This window comes from Dryobates pubescens, chromosome 2 (assembly GCF_014839835.1).
Source record: "Dryobates pubescens isolate bDryPub1 chromosome 2, bDryPub1.pri, whole genome shotgun sequence".
Taxonomy (NCBI): Eukaryota; Metazoa; Chordata; class Aves; order Piciformes; family Picidae; genus Dryobates; species Dryobates pubescens.
In genome coordinates, this window is record NC_071613.1 from 33,853,703 (window position 1) to 33,874,904 (window position 21,202).

General features: G+C 38.5%; 1 protein-coding gene and 1 long non-coding RNA gene across 2 annotated transcripts in view; one reads left to right on the plus strand and one right to left on the minus strand.

The window, feature by feature from the left end:
* LOC128898704 (uncharacterized) overlaps positions 1 to 15,071 on the plus strand; it is a 43,264-nt gene extending 28,193 nt beyond the window's left edge. The window contains exon 3 of the long non-coding RNA XR_008462950.1: positions 14,980 to 15,071. This is a non-coding gene — a long non-coding RNA (uncharacterized LOC128898704). The remainder of the gene's footprint in view (positions 1 to 14,979) is intronic.
* On the minus strand, positions 557 to 21,066 carry DCAF17 (DDB1 and CUL4 associated factor 17). Its single transcript, XM_009905500.2, has 14 exons — positions 20,782 to 21,066; positions 19,578 to 19,681; positions 18,146 to 18,236; positions 16,046 to 16,185; positions 15,232 to 15,310; positions 14,962 to 15,051; positions 12,493 to 12,600; positions 11,893 to 11,998; positions 8,281 to 8,423; positions 6,866 to 6,975; positions 6,378 to 6,465; positions 3,848 to 3,931; positions 1,941 to 2,096; positions 557 to 1,171 (listed from the first exon to the last, which is right to left on the minus strand). Exons 1-14 carry the CDS (start codon positions 20,935 to 20,937, stop codon positions 983 to 985), a joined length of 1,644 nt encoding a protein of 547 aa, XP_009903802.1. The 5' UTR covers positions 20,938 to 21,066; the 3' UTR covers positions 557 to 982.
* Positions 21,067 to 21,202: the final 136 nt, after the last annotated feature.

Below are 21,202 nucleotides of genomic sequence, written 5' to 3' on the forward strand. Positions count from 1 at the left end.
CAGATATTTACTCAATGAATTTGTTTAGAAAAATCTTTTGTTTTCCTTTTTACACCCAATAGTGATTTATTTGTATTTTTCTACTTTTCTGCTCAAAATCTGCAACTAAATATTAAAGGCATAGCCTAAAATCACCACACTGAGTGAAGCTTGCAGTGAAAATATTTGTGTTTAGAATTACCATACTCATGACAATGGTGGTGGTGGAAGTCCCAAAGCTACTCTCCTGATCCCACCTTTGGCTTACATGTGGAAACGCTGTCACTATGAAGCCTACAGCCTGTGTTTCGTTTGTTGTGGGTGAGTTTTAATTTAAAATGAAAGCTTGAATTCTGCAGGATCTGAATATACCACATGGAATCCCATGCATCAGGCAGGCTAAATAGTGATCTGGCTGTGCATCTAGTACCTTTGGCTCAGACTGAACAAATCCAGACACTTAGTACAGAAAGAACCAGATAAGGGCTTAATTTTGTAAAGGCAGTAAAAATATGTAATTTATTAATACTTTAAACCTAAATACACACAGCAAGAAAACTTAAATTCTTTTTATTTCTCACACAAAACCAACAGAAGGATTTTGTTCAAGTGGTGCCATTTTCATACAACATATAAAATTTATTCTTTACAGTTTTAAATACTTTGTTTAATAACAGTCTGTATCAAAGTTGCATGGGTAAAACTACATAAGACAGACTGCAGCTTATGGCAAATGATTAGGTTCACATCTTTCTCCTTGATGTCCAGTTGCTAGAGAAACAGATGCTGCATCTAGCATTAGTGATGAAAAGGTAAATACATAAAAAGCCATTATGGACTACAGACAAATGTACAATGTTACAGAGTAAAAAAGAAATAAAACCTCATGTAGTAGTAGAAAATATATATTATTAAATCCTGCCTGAAAAACAGTAGTTGACTAATTCATATGTATGAAGTCCCTAAATAACACCCCAATTGAAATCTCTGTAGTTCTTATGTCTTAAATATATTCAAAAATTCTCCCTCCTTTTTTACAAAACACTCTTTCTGTTTTTTCATGGCTTGAACATTCATCATCTTTTGCAGTACCGCAGACCATTTGGTAAACATAACAACTGAACCTCCTGTTAGGCTTCTGTTCTATATGTAATACAAGGTCTTTGTCAAAGTAAACTTCATGACTGTAAGTCTGAAATGAGAAAAAAAAATAATATGATTGCAGTCTCCATTTCCACAACTTGTTAGTACCTTACTATTTTCCTTAAGAGAAAAAAAATACTTAACACTGGTGAGCTCCACGATCAGACTGGAATTTTGTGTAGATACACACAGACTGCTTTTTCCAGGTAAAGGACAGAATTTTAAAACTTCTGAGAGGTTTCCCACAGGCCTGTTTTAGGAATCTAAGTGCAATTAAGAACATCTGATTTAAGGTCCTATGTTGCCTATGAAGTCAATTATAAAAGAGGTGGCAAAAGGTGCTGCAAGTTTCAGTTTATCTGTTGGATGCCCACCTAAACTTCAACCGTATGAACAGCCCATTCCATCTCTCCAAATACATGCAGTGAGGCCCATGCCTAATTCTATGCATGAGCTGTGCAAGTTAAGCTACTGAGACTATTTACAAGTTGTAAAGTTAAGCTGATGTAACTAGTCAGAGATTGAGTATCAAGTTCATAAATATTTCAGAAATACCTAAGGACAGCCCCTCCCGCCAGCCAAACCCCCAAACAAATCAACCAACAACAAAAAACTAATCTTAATTTCAAATCATGGAGATTTTCAGGGAAATGAACTACTGTCTGATGGAATACTTAATTTTCTTGAGTTACTATTATTTTGTACAAATCTCATCCATTTGGCAACACTATTTATGTATGTGTTTCAAATCTGAACAAAACCAGTAGGTAAATGGGTATGGGGAAATCTTAGTGTAAACAAAAGACAGGAATTCTCACCACATCCCAGGACTCCAGAAATGGAATACTCTTAAGTAGAATCCCATGTTCATTACAATGAATGTCAAGGTGAGCTCTTCCATCAGCTCCTATTTGAGTAACTGCCACAGTGGATAACAAATCCAATTCATCTTCATAATCCACAATTTTGAATGTCTTAGGAAAAACAAAATCTCAGGTTTACATATCAAACAAATGCACATTCCCCTCTACCTAAACTGCATAGCTCCTTTTTGTTGAGGTAAAAGCAAATTAATAAAAATTGTAGTTCCAAGTCTTTTCAGCCTGATACCCAACAAGCCTATTTTTCAACACAAGTTGTCTCATGTATTTCATGAGACAGTTCCTTAAGACAGAATAAAGTGATATGCTAAACAATCCTAACATGCAAGTAGATGTATTTTAGAAATATCACATAGAAAATGAAGTACTTCAAAAGTGGCAGAAGAAACATTCAAACTCCATACTCTTACTTGAAGAAAACATGATCAAGACAGTATAGCTTCAAGCCATTACTGGTTTTGAGGGGATGGGTATGTTAGGGCAGTTCCATTCACACAAACTGTATGCTCTGTTCACAGTATCACAGTAACTAAGGTTGGAAGAGACCCCAAGGATCATCAAGTCCAACCTGTTCCAACAGACCTCACAACTAGATCATGGCACCAAGTGCCACGTCCAATCTCCCCTTGAACACCTCCAGGGACGGCGACTCCACCACCTCCCTGGGCAGCCCATTCCAATGACGAATGACTCGGTCAGTGAAGAACTTTTTCCTCACCTTGAGTCTAAACCTCCCCTGGCACAACTTGAGACTGTGTCCCCTTGTTCTGGTGCTGGTTGCCTGGGAGAAGAGACCAACCCCCTCCTGTCTACAACCACCTTTCAGGTAGTTGTAGAGGGCAATGAGGTCACCTCTGATCCTTCTCTTCTCCAGGCTAAACAATCCCAGCTCCCTCAGCCTCTCCTCATAGGGCTTGTGCTCAAGGCCTCTCACCAGCCTCCCTCTCACTCCACAGAGTGAGACTGAAGAACTGAGACCAAACAGTGAAGACTGTGAGCTGATTTGCCTCTGTCTCACTGGGCATGAGCCTGGAAACATACTCTTTAAGTTCAAGGTAGTCTTTTTCTTCCCTGATGGAAAAATATCTATTGGAACTACAAATAAAGTATAGCAGCAGGAAAAAAAAAAAGGCAAAAAAGCAACCTTTTAATTTTTTTTGAAGTGGATAGAAATGAACTGCAGACATTCAGGGTCTGTCCTGTATTTTCACCATAGTAAAACTTACTTCCTTAGAAAAAAAAGAATAGAAACGACTGCCAGAAACTGATGAATTTTAACTGTTGTGCTTATGCAAATTACAGCTCCAGCTCTAGACAGAGAGCTAAAAAAATAATCTTTGTAACCTTTTGAAGACTCAATACAAAATAATGCAGTGTTTTCACACTCATGGAAGCAGTTACTTAAAAGTTTTTAATACCTTATCCTACAATCTAATCAAAGTAATTGGGGCACAAAAATATAAATATATTACAGACCAGAGAAATCTGAAGCAGATTAAAAAAGAAGCATGTTTCTTTGATACTTATAAAGCATTTTATGAAATAAAGGAGATGGCTGGACAGAATAGCTTGTCACATTAACATCTCATTTCTGTGCCACTGAAGTATCATGAGGCATAAGATCAGTTCTTAAAGACTATCCAAAGCTAATATATCAACTAAGAAGAAAAGACAGAAAGTGAGAGGAAATGAATCAGAAGACAGAGACAGTCACAGAAGAGGAATAAACAGCTCAAAGATTAACACAGCTAATTGTTACAGCCACTGAACCTGAGACAAGCATGACTTCTGGCCAGCTATACATCTTAATTCATGAACTGCTCTTCCTCAACTACATCAGTTACCTCTTGTTCTGGGTCATCATCCAGCAAGTTAAAACGCTTTTTCACCACTCGACCAGAAGCTGTTACAGTAACAGTGTTGTTCACCTTTGGACAAAAAGGAAAAAAGTTACTGTAGACTGTGGAGCATTTTAGTTTCCTCTTATCTATTGAACAATGTATTTATATGATGTTTTTTGCTCTCTGACCTTGTTTTAGTATCTCTGACTTTATTTTACTCATTAGCTATTGTTATGGGAACCACAGAGTATGGTCCTCCAGAGACTAGATAGCCCAGGAGGTGGTCCAGAAAGTGTAATCTATGTTATTTTATTCCCATAAGTCTACAAGCCCTTTATAAATGAACATTTCTATCTGTTCTGCCTTTTTCCTCTCTCTGCTGTCTTCTGAGCACGCCAAGCTCTTCTCTTTGGCATTTTCTTGAGGGCGTTGAGCCTTTCAGCCTTGAGTGGCCTGGCTAATATTTTTGCTTTGTAGTTTGGGCTTGGTTGGTGGGGGGAGGCAGAGGGGTACTGGGGGGGGGCATTGAGGACTTGGAAGGTTCTGGCCTAGTGAGATTTTGGAAAAAGCCCAGGTTGGAGAGAAATGGACTGAGGCAAATATGAATTTTTGTGTATTTTAGAAGTTGTGGTGGTTTTTTGTATGTTTTTGTACTGCTGTACATAGTTGTGAATAGTACTTCCATTTAAATTTCCAGTTCTTTCCAATCCTGGGTGGAGTGTTTTTCTTTTACTCCTTTGGGGAGGGGTAAAAGAGTTTCTGACCACTCAAGACAGATACACATGGCCTTAGTGCTGCTAGCTCTTCTTTATGAGGATTCATGAACTCAGGGTCTTTAGATGAGATATTATTGATGTTCACTCATATTCAGTCCTGCAGGAGTGGCAAAGGCTCTCCACCATCATAATTTTTAGAACCAAAGTGACAGGTGCCAAAACACTGGAATGAGAATTGAGACAGCCTTAAACTCTTACTTCCAGAAGATGCATCTTTAAACTGCTGCAGCTGTTTTCACTGACCTTACCACAGAATCACTTTTGTTGAAAGAGACCTTTCCATCAAGTCCAACCATTAACCAAACACTGCCAAACCCACCACTAAACCATGTCCCTCAGCACCACATCTACAAGTCTTTCACATCCCTCTGGGGACAGTGACAGCCCTAGTCCTGCTGAGCGCACCATGTTTGTTACAAGCTGTGATCTTGTTGGCCACCTTACCCATCAGGGCACACTGCTGGGTCACACTCAGCCAGCTGTTGACCAGCAGATCCAGATCCTTTTCTGCTAGACAGCTTTCCAGCCATTCTGCCCCAAGTCTGCATGGGATTGTTGTGACCCAGGTGCAGGACCTGGCTTTGCTGAACCTCTTACAACTGACCTCAGCCCATCAATTCAGCCTGTCCAGGACCCTCTGCAGAGCCTTCTGACCCTCAAGCAGAAACATTCAAAACTGGGGTATCAGTGTCTAAATGATTAATTTAAAAGGAAAAGCCACAGCAGAAACAGAACACCTATTTATTTGCTCTAACCACAGCAGAAGTCACCTAAACAAACCCTTAGAAAAAGAAATTGTATGTCATTAGATGACAAAGCTCATACCTTCAATGGAAATTTTACTCCTGATTTAAGGTAGATTATTGATACACAAACTTTTCTGTTGCAGAAGCTTCAAAATTGGTATTGCTATTTCCAGGGACTTCACTATATTTATAAATTATAAAAATTTACTTTTATGTAAGACATAACTTTGTATGCTGATGCAAAACTACAGTTCCAGGCACTGCCAAAAGACTTTCTCCATGAAGTGTGGTCTTTAATTTCTTTGACATTTAAATTATCTTTGTGATTTTCTATCACAAAAGACATCATGAAACAACCAAGGTGATTTAACAGCACACTAAACCATGAGATTTAGATCATCCCCTCACCACTTGGTTCAAACTTTCTGCACTCTCCTGACCCACTGATGATTCAGTTCTGTTCTGTTCCAGTTCCAGTTCAGCTCTTCAAGATTATTATTCTGTTATTTTAGTGCACTGATTTGACTATGATTTGGTTAGATACATGCCATATCTGTCACAAGAGAGTGACAGATGTGCACAGCCAGGAAAATAAACAAGACTTTTGGAAGCAATATATTGTCTTTGTTGCCTTACAAACACTCACCTCTAAGTTATGAGAGACTTGAAACATTTTTAGCATTTGTATGATCAACTTACCTTAACACTAGAGATGCACACAATTATCACTTGGTGACACTTTCTTTTGAAGGAAATCTATGACCATCTTATAAGTATGCTTTGTATCAGTGATACACAGTTACACTGCACATCATAAAGCATGCTGAAATCTGAAGAAAAGACTGGAGGTTCCAGAAAGCTATCCTGAAAGCATAAGCGATTTCAACATTTTTCTTATACAACTCATAGTCCAATGAAAACATGGAATGTCCTTATATAAACTTTGAATTAAGCCCATAAAACCCCATGAATTGCCCACAATCACACATCGTGATCTGACAGTAAACTCACACAGTTTTCTCTGTTAGTCACTATTGTAAAATCTTCTGCAACCTCCATTTGTTCTGTATTATTTATATCTTCCTTAAGCTTCAACACTCTACAAAAGAAACAGAAATTACAAAGTCCATCATGTATTCAAATCCACCTACTACAAGACTTCCATATTTATAATTTTGAAACATCAGCTATATTAAAACATCAGAAATAACTGAAATTGAAATATTTTTGTAATTTACGGTTATGACTGAAAATATAGCACAGTGGTCTTTAACACTTTTTGTATCAAAATCTAGTGTTGCCTGCCAGAAATCGTGTTCATCACATAGAAATCTGAAGAGATTTCTACCAGAACTTCTGATTCTGACAAAGTAATAAATGTTATAGTTCCTACAGCTTGGTGAGTGTTTTGTCCTGCAAACTAACAAAATGCTGAATTTATGCAGTCATGCAACTTCTTCTCTAATGACAATAAAATTTGAGGAAAAAAAGGCTCATACTTTATCAAATTTGGTCCCACATGGATTATTCTGCCTGACATATCTGGATGGAAATATATCCAATCTGGTTCCAGTGAACAGCATTTCATCTCCTGTATGCCATTTTTTGCCTGAAGAAGGAAGGAAAAGCTTAAAATATTAGTATTTTGAAAGTCTCATGTATCTATTTAAAGAGGAAATACAGAGCTCCTCTCCACATACCTTTGAAGGTGAAGTATTGCTCCTAATCATAACCAGAAAAAATGGCAGTGGAACAACAACATTAATAAGCAGTTCCAATTCTTTAGATACTACTGCTACAGAGTTCCAGTTCTCAAGATATTCCATAGAACAGTTTCAGCTCTTTTAATATGAAAAAGCAATGACCCTGTACCATAGCCATACATGGTTCTATCTCTCCTGAAACTAAGCAAAGATTTAGCCTACACTCTGCAAACACTTCAGCAATTCCAGCAATTTTTAAAAGATAGGTGTGTCAAGACACAAGAAAAGCATTAGCATGAAATTTGACTTCAGCTCCAAATCTCAGGCTTACCTTCTTTTGATTGTGGCTGCAAGATGGTCAAAATCTTGGGATTTCAGCAGTGGTTTGTTGTCAAATTTAGCAGGCCCTGGTCATTAAAATTTTCAAATGTACAACCCTTTCTCACCTTGATTATTCTATATGGGTTCATACAAGTCCCTCTGAATCAAAATTGATCTTCAGCTACATTTATGAAAGATTGTTTTGAAATACCAGATAGGTGTGGGATCATTGATTTTATCAGGCTAATAAAAGAGAAGAGGACTTTTAGAGAAGTTTTTTAGTGAAGAACCCTGAACTAACAGGCCTATATATTGCCTGCATTACAGAAGTGTCTTCGGGCCAAATCCAGATCCAAAATTAAACCTGAGATGAAGAACTCACACAAAAGATTGTATGATGAGTAGTACATAAACAGAAATAATTAGGAATGCTAGGTTAAACTGAGCAATAAACTCTTCCTAGGGAGAGAGAGAATGTACAAATCGGGGATAAACTAAACCTTAAGGAAACTTATTCTGCAGTTTTTTAAATCTTAAAAAGTTACTTTATTCTTGCCATTTGGTATGCTGACTAATCAGGGGTACATTAAGATGTCAGTGCAAGGAGTTAGGTAATGAGATTCTGCTTGAGCCTTAACCTTTGAGGTGGGAATACATTGCTGTGCAACACTGAGAGTGCCACAGTTATATTGGAATGAGGATATATATCAGAAGCAGTTCTAACTCAACACATTTTACATGACTCCACTGAAAACAGGTTTAACACTGTAGGGTTATCTCTGTGAGAGGACCACACTGCAAAACAGAAGTATTGCTACCACTAGTCAGAAGTGATAAAGACAAATGTGTTGCACATGCATTTCAGAGAGGCTGCTATCTGAATATATTACCAAAGCATTGTCTTTCAGAGAACAAATATGGAAGATCCCTTTATGTTTCTTCTTGTTAGGTGTGATGATATAATGCCATGGGTAACCTCCAATTTGAAATGCATTCTCCAGAGAAGATGCTTCAAATAGCAAAGGTGGGGTACCTGCAAATATCCGGTAACATTAACACCATTAGTAGCAGAACAGTCATAAAAGCATTGATCCCTACAGTTCTAGATTTCAATAAAGCTATTAATTCCTCAGAACCTTTGAGAACTAGTGCAAATATATTGTCTTTGATCTTTTTCTAACATCAGCTATTCTACCTGTCCTAGTGTCCAGGCAATTCCCCATAAAAGGCTACTGCCTTCTCAGATCTTCATGCTGAACTGCTCTTCTGATACTTTCAACTTACTTCATTTCAAATGAGCTGGACAAAAAGTGTATCAAAAGGGTCATTATTCTTTTTGGGAAAACAGTGCTAACTAGCTGGAAATGAGCTAACAGGAGGAATTTCAAATAACAGAATGAAGTGCATAAAGATGCTCAAATCTAAATATTCCTTCTCCTTTTATGTAATACAGCAAAATAGTGTGGACCACAATGAATCTAATCTGTAGCTGACTTCATAAAAATCAATAAAAATCTAGGATTTTTTGTAATTAATGGCAAAAGGTATGTAGTTTTCTCTTCAAGCTGAAGCACTGTGAGAAGAACCAAGTTCTTAGTGGGACTTCTGCATCCCAAAGGTTTCATCCAAATCTTGACTTATTCTTCTCCTGATCCAGATCCTAGCCAATGGGACTAAGATTTCACATGACATCAGAAATTATGATTACATAGTGCTTCTCTTTTCTTCATTTATGTTTACAACAACCTAGCCATTAAGATTGAAATAAATTAGTTCACTGCCCATGTGTGGTGGGTTGAGGGAAAGGCCCAGCTTTCCCTCCCCCACGGAGAGGGGAAAAAAAACCCACGGCTACCTCAGTCAGAAAAGCAAGGAATGCTGTATTTTACAAGCAATTGAAAAATGCAGGATAAATATATATATACAATATATACAGTATTTACAATATATATACAGAAATATACAGCAAAGAAAGATACAGGAACAAGACCCCCTCCTCCGGACAGAGGGGGGTTCCCCCTGTACTCCCTTCTCTCCCCCTACCTCCCTTTTTTCCTCAAAGAGGGTTAGAGAGAGAAAAAGGCAGTTATTAAGTAAGAAAAAGTCTTAGTAGGCCTTCAAGCACATGCAGGATTAGTGCTTATCTTATCCAAGGTTGCTAGGTGCCCAGAAGCAGACAGGCTGGAAGGGAGAGCAAAGAGGAACTCAACAAGATTCTAACTGCACTAAAACTTAAAGCTGCATTCTACCAATCTACCAATGAAATTCGTTTAGAATACCATGTTTACAAAATATTCAGCCAGAATGTCCCAGCACTGTCCCTTTCTTAAAGGCACAGCCTCAAACGGTCACACCATGTAAATGAAGTCTTTCCAAAGCTGGAAAGCAGCTGTCTCATAGTTGTCCTTTGGACTAACATAAGAAATGGGAGGTTCTGCACAAGATTTAACAAAGTACAGGTTGTAAAACCCAAGGCATTTGCTGTAAATGTAGAGAATATTGAAGATGGAAGCATAAGCAGAGGATCTACTGATACTAAAATCTCTCAGAAAATTAAAAATGAGTCAATAAAATTTGTTAAAATTTTAGCCTATCAACTTTTTAAATAAAGTATACATAGCCATTCTGGTAAATGGACTAAAAAGAGTTAAATGCCTTTCAAACACGCAAAAGTCCTAAGTAGTACAGGCTGCTGATATAACATGCCTTTCTTTTTTATGTTCATTTGAAAAAAAATTGCAAGACCAGCAACAGAGTGACTCTGCTGCTTCAACTCTCTCTTTCCTGCTATGTGTCACTTGCTCTTGTTGCTCAACACCTCCTGTTCTCATTGTTTCTAAGTCCTTTCTCTAGCACTGTTGGTTTTCAATGTCCAGCTGTTCTTTTCTGTTCACTTACTCTCCAGTCTTCAGCACTAATAAGTATTTTCACTAAATGTAGAAAAAAAAACAGAAAAAAATAAAAATCTCAAGAAAGTATCTTCTAGTTTCTCTCCTCACCAGTCAATAGCTGTAAATGATGTGGTAGATACATGGTAGCCTGTAAGTTTTGATTGCCAAGTTCCTCTTGCGTACCTAGCACACCATAAAGCTGGCACTGTACTAACTGCCATTCCTTCAGGCAATTTCTGTAGGAAAGTTAGGACTAAATAAGCAAGAAAATAACACAGTTAGATTACAGTAACTACAGGCTTAAACGCTGTTGAAATCTTGCTCATTGAACAGTCAATCAGCCATCTGCTTCTTGAAAAAAAAAACAGCTCAAAACCCACAGGAATGCAACTATCTGCAAAGAGCAGCCATGACAAACGTCTGACATGAGTTCCAAACTTCCAAACCACAAATTCTTGAATATGATTCAAGATGAAAAATGTTTTCTCCAGTACCTTGGTTTTAAATCTCAGAACTACAATGATGTGTAAGACATGAAAACAAATCTGGTACAGGCATCCTAAAGCTCCCTCAGCATGTTTTCCCAGGGGCCCCTACCATTAAGTTGTGGTTTTGCAGACTGAGACAGTAAGGAAAATTAGGAGAAATTTCCCTGTGCAGAATCTGAAATATCAATTACAGCAGCCTATCACTTAATTTTGATAAATCATTGCATTAGAACTGACCCCATCCATCATGTAAGCCTGTATCTTACCTTTGGGTATTTCCTTCATTTATCGAAACATGATTTAGTTTGCCTGTTATTATCTGACACTGTTTGCAAACAAAGATCACAAGCATTTTCAATGTGGTCAATAAAAGCCATTTAATATGAAAACATTCAAAATAAAAGAAATCAAAGCATGAATTATTTGATATTGGTGAAACCTAACAACTTTTTTTTTCCTAATGCCTTAAGTGTGAACTTGTGAGAATGTATTCTTAACTTTAAAAAAAATAAAAAAATCCTCAGGCTTTTGTTATTCGTTAAGATGCCTAGCAGCAAATGCACCAACATAAATTATTGTTTGGTTTCAGAGAAATTAAAGATATTACATGAAGCAGAACATTCTTAAGTTAATGATTTGGGGCTAAAAATTATTTTTAATAGTTTTTTTTTCCTCCTCAGGAATTAATTTTATTGAGACTAGCACATTTCTGACAATTTGGCATTATCAAAATACAATTTGGACAAATTGTATTCAGTCTCTTTGAATTCCCTTTGCCAGTTAGATTAAATGTTCTGACATCTTTTGCTTACACACTGTATACTGTTTCTGAGATGTTAACAGCTGTCCTAGCCCTTCATCTTTCCCAAGAGCAGCTGTGTCTCAAAAAATAAGGAAGGGGGTTCCACTATATGCTTATAAAGTTTTTCAAATAGCTTAGTTGCTGTACTAGTTCTCTTGGTAAACCCTATGTAATTATTTCCAAGCAAAGCACATTTTTACAGCGAGGTAAACACAGAAATAATACAGCTACAGCACAATACAGTAATTTTTAAGGTTTTCTTGGAAGTAAGTCATAATTGATCCATAAAAGCCACCAAGATAATACAAAGATCATAAATACCTGTTATTTTAATGTTATGTGGAAGACCAAAAGGATACTTTCCTACGACTCCTGCTTGACCATTCCAATTGAATTCATGTCCCAAATCAAATGGCTGTTCCATGAACTAAAATAACATTGGAAAAAATCGCTTTATTAAGGCTTTTTTACTTGCTGTTTGATTTTATGGCTCTGTTCCTGCTGCATCATTTATCTTGTTAGATACTGCTTGAAGTGTTAGTTTTGAATTAATGTCTGATTTTTGACTTCAAGAACAGAAACTCAAAAATCTTACTGTGATTCTGTTTCAGATCAGTTTTCAGTGTTTTGCCTTAACACTTGCTTATAACTACAGACAAGGTGTGTGAAGCAGAGCACACCCTGGTCTAGCATTTACCTAGCTCCTCCCTGAATGCACTGAAGTGCCTGTCTCACTCTCATCTCCTATGTTTTGCTACATGTAACTGGTGGGTGTACTGTACCTATTTTCATCTTCTCACTGTAAACAGATCAAGGCAAGAACTCTACCCTTTGACATATTCTGTGTGTACCTAATGTGGCATTTATGTTTTGTTGCACCAAAAGAACGTGGACAGTGTGAAAAATTTTGGTTTTCATTACCTGTTCCAAGATGGTCTGGAAGTTATAGAGCCTAACCAGACCCATGCTATACATTACAATCAGGATCCCATTAGAGACAGCAACATCTGTCACACTATTACCAAATATCTGGAAAAAAGCACACTATTAGTGAAGAAATAATTGAGAGACAATGCAAAATACCGACAGTGCATCCTTAATTTTGCAATGCTTCAGTTGTTAATTCTGACCAAATTCTGTGATCAATGGTTTGGTTCCTGAAGTTTTCTGTATTACTTTTCACTGCAGAACACCTGAGGGTTAGGTAAGTTGTATTCTACAAACAGACTGATTCTTTAGTCGAGTCTCAGTCCATAAGGACATCATTTTACCCAGTTATTATCATACATGAATAGATTATAATACCTAGCATCCTAAAGGAATGTTAGCTAAGCTAACAACTCAATGTAGAAGTACTGATTTCAGATCTTCTTTCTTCATCACCAGAGTAAAATACTAGCCTAATCATGGCTCTATGACTTGAGTACAGCTGTACTTAAATTACATTATCCAGCTGTCACAGTACAGAACTCTCTCTGAATTCAAATCATGCAGTAGTCATTTGTGCCATTGTTGAACACATCTTCACTGAGAAAAACTAACAAACTAATTTTTAATATAGCATGCTGAGTTTTTAAACTTTTTAAAATAGAGATGCTTGGAAATGTAGAGTTTTCATTTCTTTAATCTGAATCACTATGTGAAAAAGCAATTAAAATAGGGTGGATGTAATGCCAAACATGAGCTGGCAATGTGTGTTTGCAGCCTTGCAGCCTTGCAGCCTAGAAGGCAAATCATATCCTGGGCTGCATCAAATGAAGTGTGGCCAGCAGGTCTAGGGAGGTGATTCTGGTCCTCTACTCCACTCTGGTGAGACTGCCTGGAGTACTGCATCCATCTCTGGAGCCCTCAGCACAAGAAGGACATTAACCTGTTGGAGCTGGGTCCAGAAGAGGTCACAAAAATGATCTAAGGTCTGGAACACCCCTCCTATGAGGATGAGCTGAGGGAGTTGTAGCTGTTCAGCCTGGAGAAAAGAAGGCTGCAGGGGAACCTTATTGCGGCCTTTCAGTATTTAAAGGGGGCCGATAAGGACAATCTTTTCAGTAAAGGGACAAAGGTTTTAAACTGAGGGGAAATTTAGACAAGATACAAGACAGAACTGGTTTAAAATGAGAGTAGGGAAACACTGTAACAGGTTAACCAGCAAGGAGGTAGATGCCCCATCTCAGCAAACATTCCAGGTCAGGTTGGACAGGGATCTGAGCAATCTGATGTAGTTAAGAATGTTCCAGCTCACTGCAGAGGCAGGTTGGACTAGATGACCTTTAAAGATCCCTTCCAATCTAAAATTACTCTATGATTCCACTGATCTATACCAGGCTTAGCATTCACTGTTTGCTTTCTCTGTTGGATGTATTCTCAAATCCTAAATTCTGCCCTGATGTTATTCCTAGCTGTAAGAATTAGTCTGGCAAGTACTCAGTACAGGCCCAACTGACAAAGTACTTTTTTAGATTTTTCACCTGCTATGACCATGATGAATCTGGCATGCCATTCCTAACTACACTGAGAACACCTTTGACACTGGTAATGTTTTTCCAGTCTTAAATACTAATTTTGAACAGAACAATACACAGTAGCCCTAAACTTTAACAATCATAAATGAAAAAATGTTTAACTGCACTCCCTCACTTGTCACCTCAATCTCAATTACAGCCTCAACCCACTAATAGCTCTTAACATCAAATGAGACTGTATCTCAGAGAGTTTGCATGTTTGTACTGTTCCATTTAGAAGTTGTATCCAGAGCTCTCTTGCCTTAAAATAGACACTTTTTTCCACCAGAACAGTAAAACTTGCCATCTGGCTTGAGGTTTCTGTTATATATATTTTATATATATATATATATATATATATATATATATATATATATATATATATATATATAAAACTTACAGATCACAAAACAACCTCAGAAAGGTTGTTTGCTCATGACTAATAAAGCAAGACACGTATCTATTCAAAATGTATTATCAGTGATAACACAAGTTTGAAACATTTATAACTGCATATAGAATTCATAAGACTATTACCAGTGGTTGGTCAGAAGTACATCTGTCTTTTTTTAGAGGTAAAAAGAAATCTGCAAACACTTTAGGATTACCTAATTCTTACTATTGCTATAGATAAAACTAAAGTCCTTCTACATGTTGAAGACTAATTGAATAGCAGAATGCATTTGCATTTTCTCTTCTGGTCGTTTGAATTAAGAACCATCTCCTCAGCACTCCTATTAGACATAAGAACACTACTACTAACTAAAGTTTCAGGACACTGTGCTTTTACAAACTCTAAGTTTAACTCCTGAAATCTTGGGACAAACCTGTGTAAACTATGCCTTTCACACAACTACAGTACAGATCACGACTAGCAGAGGAATTAACTCACCTTTTTGTTTATTTCTAGCATTCCAATGAAAGAAAGAGGCAAAACTTGGAATACAGCGAGATAGAACAATACAGACTCTTGGATACCTGCCTGGGAAGGAACAACAACAGTGAATATACTTATTACACTTGAGGTATTTATTGAAAGTAAGAAATGGTAATCTAGTGTAATAACAAAGCATAATATCTCCATCTCTATCCCTGTAAATTTGGGTTTTTTTCCCATCAATTCTGTAAAAGTTTAAGAATCGCTGTGCATTAACAAACTTACCTGCCGTGCTGCTGCAGGAAGCTTATTCTGAGCTGACTTCACAACCATTACCTCTTGAGGAGTATCCCAGCTCAGATATCTGTATGTGACAAGAAAGGCCTATCTTGATCATTTCAAAATAATAATAAACAAATTACTTCACATAAATGACAATCTACTATAACTACACAAATCTGTGTTCAGGCAAACTTTTCAGTATCTGATTTGGAGGGGTGCCTGCGATGTTTGTTGTTTGCAATAATGCAAACCCCACAGAACTAGGAATGGCTTAATTCATACTGGATTGTGATAAAAATTCAGAAAGCAGAACATTCATTATCTTTTCTTTTACAAATCACTGCTTTCTTATCCTTTGGCTTAAACAAAATAGTATCTTCTGAGAACTCAAAAACCCCCCAACAGTTTCCCAGAAGCAGTAACTGCTCTGCTTTTAAAGAGCAAAATGGTTACCCTGTGAAATGTTTGCAAGTTAAAAATGGCTTAGATGTATTTCTCATGTTTTATGAGCTTTGTTTGCCAAGGTCCTCTCCTAGCAGGCTGCTATCACAATATTAAAGGCTGTAAAATTGTCAGAGAAACCAATGGCAGCCTAATTTTTGTGGGCTTTGTGGAACTTGATAGCAAATCTGAGACCATAATACTTAAGCTGCTGAAATTCTTCCATAGAAAATAGCATGCAGGAAGAGGACTCCAGGTAATGTACTAGGCTAACAAACCTTGAGTCAGCCATAGGATAGTACTAAAATAAACACAATTTTTCTCAGTATAGTACTAATGATTTCTAATTAGATAAAGCCTAGTCAAAGTTTAATACCTGAATTTACAATAGGAATCAGCAAGGTATATCTTTTGCAGTATTTCTCCACTATCAGCAGAGAGACGTAGAAGCCAGTTCCGCACTGTCAAGACTATGAGGGAAGATTTATAGTCTGATGGACTTGGCAGCATTTCCCCCTACATAACAAGAGATTATCAGAAAAAAGTTTTTACAAGGAAGATACATAACATTTTGACATAGTAACTTGAAAACAAAAGTTAACATACATTCCTCAAAAACTAGAGGCAGAAAGCTGCCTACTAATCACATCAGAATCTCTTAAGTTCTTGTCTGTGCTAAGTAGTCATTTGATTACTACATAAATAATCTGTTGTCATGCTTTTTGCAAGACAGTTACTTCTTCTAGAAAAGACACCTTTTAAAACTTCCTTGCCTTGCAAAAATGAAGTGTAGCCATTTATCAATCTAATTGATACCAGTCTTGAAGAGACAAAGTATTGCAGAATAAGACATTTGGTGGTAACTCAACAGTCCCAGAGGTCCCAGATGACTGGAAACTGGCCAGCATGATGCCCATCCACAAGAAGGGCCGGTTGGACGAGCCAGGGAATTACAGACCTGTCAGCCTGACCTCAGTGCAAGGCAAGATTATGGAACAGGTCATCTTGAGTGCAATCACACAGCATTTACAGGATGGCCAAGGGATCAGGCCCAGCCAGCATGGATTTAGGAAGGGCCTCACCAACCTGATCTCCTTCTATGATCAAGTGACCCACTTGGTAGATGTGGGAAAGGTTGTGGATGTAGTCTACCTGGACTTCAGTAAGGCCTTTGACACTGTTCCCCACAGCAAACTCCCGACCAAACTGTCAGCCCGTAGCTTAGACAGCAGCACTCTGTGCCGGAGAGGCAAGCCCAGAGAGTGGTGGTGAATGGTGCCACGTCCAGCCAGCAGCCAGTCACTAGTGGTGTCCCCCAGGGATCAGTGCTGGGCCCCATCCTGTTCAGTATCTTTACTGATGATCTGGACAAGGGGATTGAGTCCATCAGTAAATTTGCAGATGACACCAAGCTGGGGGCAGGAGTTGATCTGTCAGAGGGTAGGAGAGCTCTGCAGAGAGATCTTGACAGGCTGGACAGATGGGCAAAGTCCAAGGCCATGAGATTTAACACATCTAAGTGCCGGGCTCTACACATTGGCCACAACAACCCCATGCAGTGCTACAGGCTGGGGTCAGAGTGGCTGGAGAACAGCCAGGCAGAAAGGGACCTGGGGGTACTAGCTGAACATGAGCCATCAGTGCCCAGGTGGCCAAGAAGGCCAATGGCATCCTGGCCTGCATCAGGAATAGTGCGGCCAGCAGGAGCAGGGAGGTCATTCTCCCCCTGTACACTGCAGTGGTTAGGCCGCACCTCAAGTACTGTGTCCAGTTCTGGGCCCCTCAGTTTAGGGGAGATGTTGAGTTGCTGGAACATGTCCAGAGAAAGGCAACAAAGCTGGGGAGGGGTTTGGAGCACAAGCCCTATGAGGAGAGGCTGAAGGAGCTAGGGTTGCTTAGCCTGGAAAAGAGAAGGCTCAGAGGAGACCTTATTGCTCTCTACAGCTACCTGAAGGGAGGTTGTAGCCAGGTGGGAGTTGGTCTCTTCTCCCAGGCAACCACCAACAGAACAAGAGGACACAGTCTCAAGCTGCACCAGGGGAGGTTAAGGCTGGATGTTAGGAAGAAATTCTTCACAGAAAGAGTGATTGGTCATTGGAATGGGCTGCCTGGGGAGGTGGTGGAGTCACCATCACTGGAGGTGTTTAGGAAGAGACTGGATGAGGCACTTGCTGCCATGGTTTAGTTGATTAGATGGTGTTGATTAGATGGTGTTGGACTCAATTAGATAGGTTGGACTTTATGATCTCAAAGGTCTTTTCCAACCTGATGTATTCTGTATTCAGTACTTTCTAAGAATGGTATTCACACAGCCTTATTTTTAGACATCTCAAGGATGGGACTAATATGTCTAAGATTTGTGGATAGTGGATGAGAGAAAAACTCCGCAAGGAGGAGGGAAAGCATAGCAGCTTTTGGGCAGAGTTGAGTCCTCAGGTTTTCTGCACAACAAAGTTCTAGTAATAAATAATCTTACCAATGGGCATTCCAACAATAAAGCATCTTCTATTTTTTCTGACTTAGAACACTTTGGCTTTTGATAAAGTATTCTTGGTTCTTGTGCAATGCTGAAGAAAAATGACAGTCAACCATTAGTCAACTTTACAAACTATTTTGTGTCAATAAGTCATTTCATACAGTTTCATGGCAGGTCAGAAATCTAAATATCTTATTTTGACTTTGTAAATATAACCTGAAATTGATCACAAAATCAGGTCCAATAAACAACAGTTTGTATAACATAATATTTAGAAGCTAAACTTTGCTATGTTTTGTGGTTTGATGTTGTGGGTTTGTTGGTTTTGTGGGGTTTTTTTTTGGGTGTGCTATTGTTTTTAAATTACAAACCTAACAGTAACATTCATACTTCAGTGACACAAATCAAAATGAACACCTATTTCAGAAACTGACAATCATTCTGGAACCTTCCCCTCAAGCTCCTCCTGTGTTGCCTTTCAGAATATAAAGGTGCGGCATTATGTACAAATATTTTGAAAAGGAACAAACCAACCAACCCACAACTACTACTAAAATAAATGCTTCATACTGTGCACAAGTTTTCCCCTCAGGAAAAGGTTAAGTCAAAAATAAACCTGAAATATGTTAGACAGTTTAACCCCGTACTGGAAAGCAGTCAATGCAGGAATAAAACACGACTAAGTAGATTTATATCTCTGCTGTAAGTGATAGATTAATTTAATTAACTCTCAGTGGTTTGCACTGACAGATTAATTTGTCTTTCATGTACATTATGACACTGTCTCAAAACTGTTCTGACCACAATTTATTCAGCAATAGAGTTTTCCAAGTCCCTGATACTTCCCACAGGAGGAACGGGCAAGGACAAGGTCTGGTGCCCACAGGACCCTGCCCTGTGCTGCCTCCTAAGCTGTCTCTGCAGCTGATCATGAAATAGAAGAGTACAACAGATCACTGATCTTCAAAATACACTAACAAAACCCAGCTACATGCTGTACATCTACGTGAACAATGCTTTACTACTTTAACACAGAATTCACATAGTATCAAGCTCATTACACAGACTGATTTTGTGACACATTCTTTAGCACACTGATAGTTGCAAGATCACAAAGAACTACTGTCAATTTTAGTGCAAAATTACAAAATGGTGATAATCTTTCACTCCTACTAAAGTGCTCTGTCACCTGAAATTATACAGCATCGGTAAGATCACACTTCCTTTCACCAAAGCAGGTGTCATGTTAAGACACAATGGCATCTATGTGTAATTTAACAAAGATTTATGCACCTGGGTATTTTTTGTTCACAAATAAATTCCAGTCACTTCACAGGAGCTATTTTGATGAGTAAAATTAATGACATATCTAAACCAGATTTACACTCGTAAAACTATAAGCCAGGGTAAGTTTAAATTGTTAATTTATTACCTGCTAATGCAGCACTGGTAATTGTCTAAGTAAATTCTTCCTCTTTCATATGCAATAGGAGATGCAGAATGAGTAGTCCAAACATTCTTGAATTCAGTACTTTCCTAAAACAGACAATGGTTGTAATGGTGACAGTTTTTGTAACAAATCTTGCTTTTGGGAAATATTTTATTTTGCTCCTGCATCATAATAACTTACTTTAATTGAATCTCTGCTGTTGAGTACATAAATACAATTCTTACAAAGATGTATTAACTATTATGAACATCGTAAGTAATGACTGTCATTAACTTGCCTGCATTGTAATAGAAACTGGCAACTAAACTTTAATGACAACTTTTAAAATCAAGGAGAAAATTCTCCAGTGTTAGTATGTACACAACTCTTTTATATGCAATGAATTGAATTTACGGCACATCTGACTCCATTCTGCTGGTGGTGTTTTGTGTGAAAGGCAGAAAAATCTGTTTACTGTTACTTGCAATATATGCCTTAAATATTTATGGGTTGAACTGATCAGTTTCTTGCACGCATTGGAGACATCAGGAGCTTTATACCATGAACCAAGGCTTCAGTCTTACAAAACAAAAATAAGAATCAAAGTGTTACACTAACACTTTAGCTGACTTCCACTAAAGGTATTTTTAATGTAACAGTCCATCCTCCTCCACACATTCAGTATCGACGCGCTTCTACCAACTACTGCATGAGAGTGCCAACGGTTGTGATAAAAAAAATCAAGTTCACTTTAGTCGGTAATTGGTTTAATTCCTATTTTTTCTGTAATATAAATGTCACTGACACATTAAGGGTATGTTTATCTGAGGACATCTGCTGATTATTTATTTTGAGAACTCCAATCAAATTTAAGTGATACTCCCTATAACACTATGGATTTAATATTGGTAGTTAGGCGAAGTAAGTGATATAAAATTTCATAATAGGCTATTGCTAGCACAATTATTAGACTTGCAGGTGCTTCAGTTTTTCCACAGCATAGTCCTATATACACTACTGGGCCTCATGAAATAAATGTAACCATTTTTAAGTCTCTACAGCAGAACTGCCTTTTTTTCCCCTCGCCAGACTTGTTGGTCAGCGTGACCACGGCCTTCTCAAACACCTGGGTTGAGGACTGGCTTTCAGGTCACCCCGGCTGAAAGCCAACACACGCAGAGGTTCAGCCAGCTCCAGAAAGCATTACCTGACATATTATCTTTCTCAGGAGTCCCAGGTTTTTCCTGTGGCTGACACCAGCGTCTCTGGCAAAAAAGCCGTGGGCCCTGCGGGTAAGGAACCGATAGACGTTGTGATCCCTTAGGGCCCGAGAAGCGGTTGGGGCGGCTGTCTGCGGGCACATGTCTGGGCCCCAGCGCAAGCTCGCCTATCTCCCCAGATTCTGGCTGGCCTGGCCCTGTCCCGCCAGGCGAAAGGTGAAGCGAAGCAGCAAACGGCGGGAGCAGTCCTTCAGTGAGTCCAAAGAGACGCAGATCGCAGATGGGACCACAGCAGCCACAACCGCACCGTCGCGAGGCGGGACCAGTACGCCGCGCTCCGTAGACACCCACAGGACTGGGTACGCACCACGTCTCTCCCGCCACCACAGAGATGATTTACCGCAAATG

Excerpts from the sequence above, each read along its gene's own strand:
- DCAF17 (XM_009905500.2), bottom strand. The coding sequence starts at position 20,937 with ATGTGCCCGCAGACAGCCGCCCCAACCGCTTCTCGGGCCCTAAGGGAT. Across the intron at positions 18,237-19,577 it reads TACCAGTGCTGCATTAGCAG|CATTGCACAAGAACCAAGAA; the intron begins GTAATAAATTAA and ends ATTTTTCTTCAG. Across the intron at positions 6,976-8,280 it reads CTCTGAAAGACAATGCTTTG|GCAAAAAATGGCATACAGGA; the intron begins GTAATATATTCA and ends TTCCTTCTTCAG.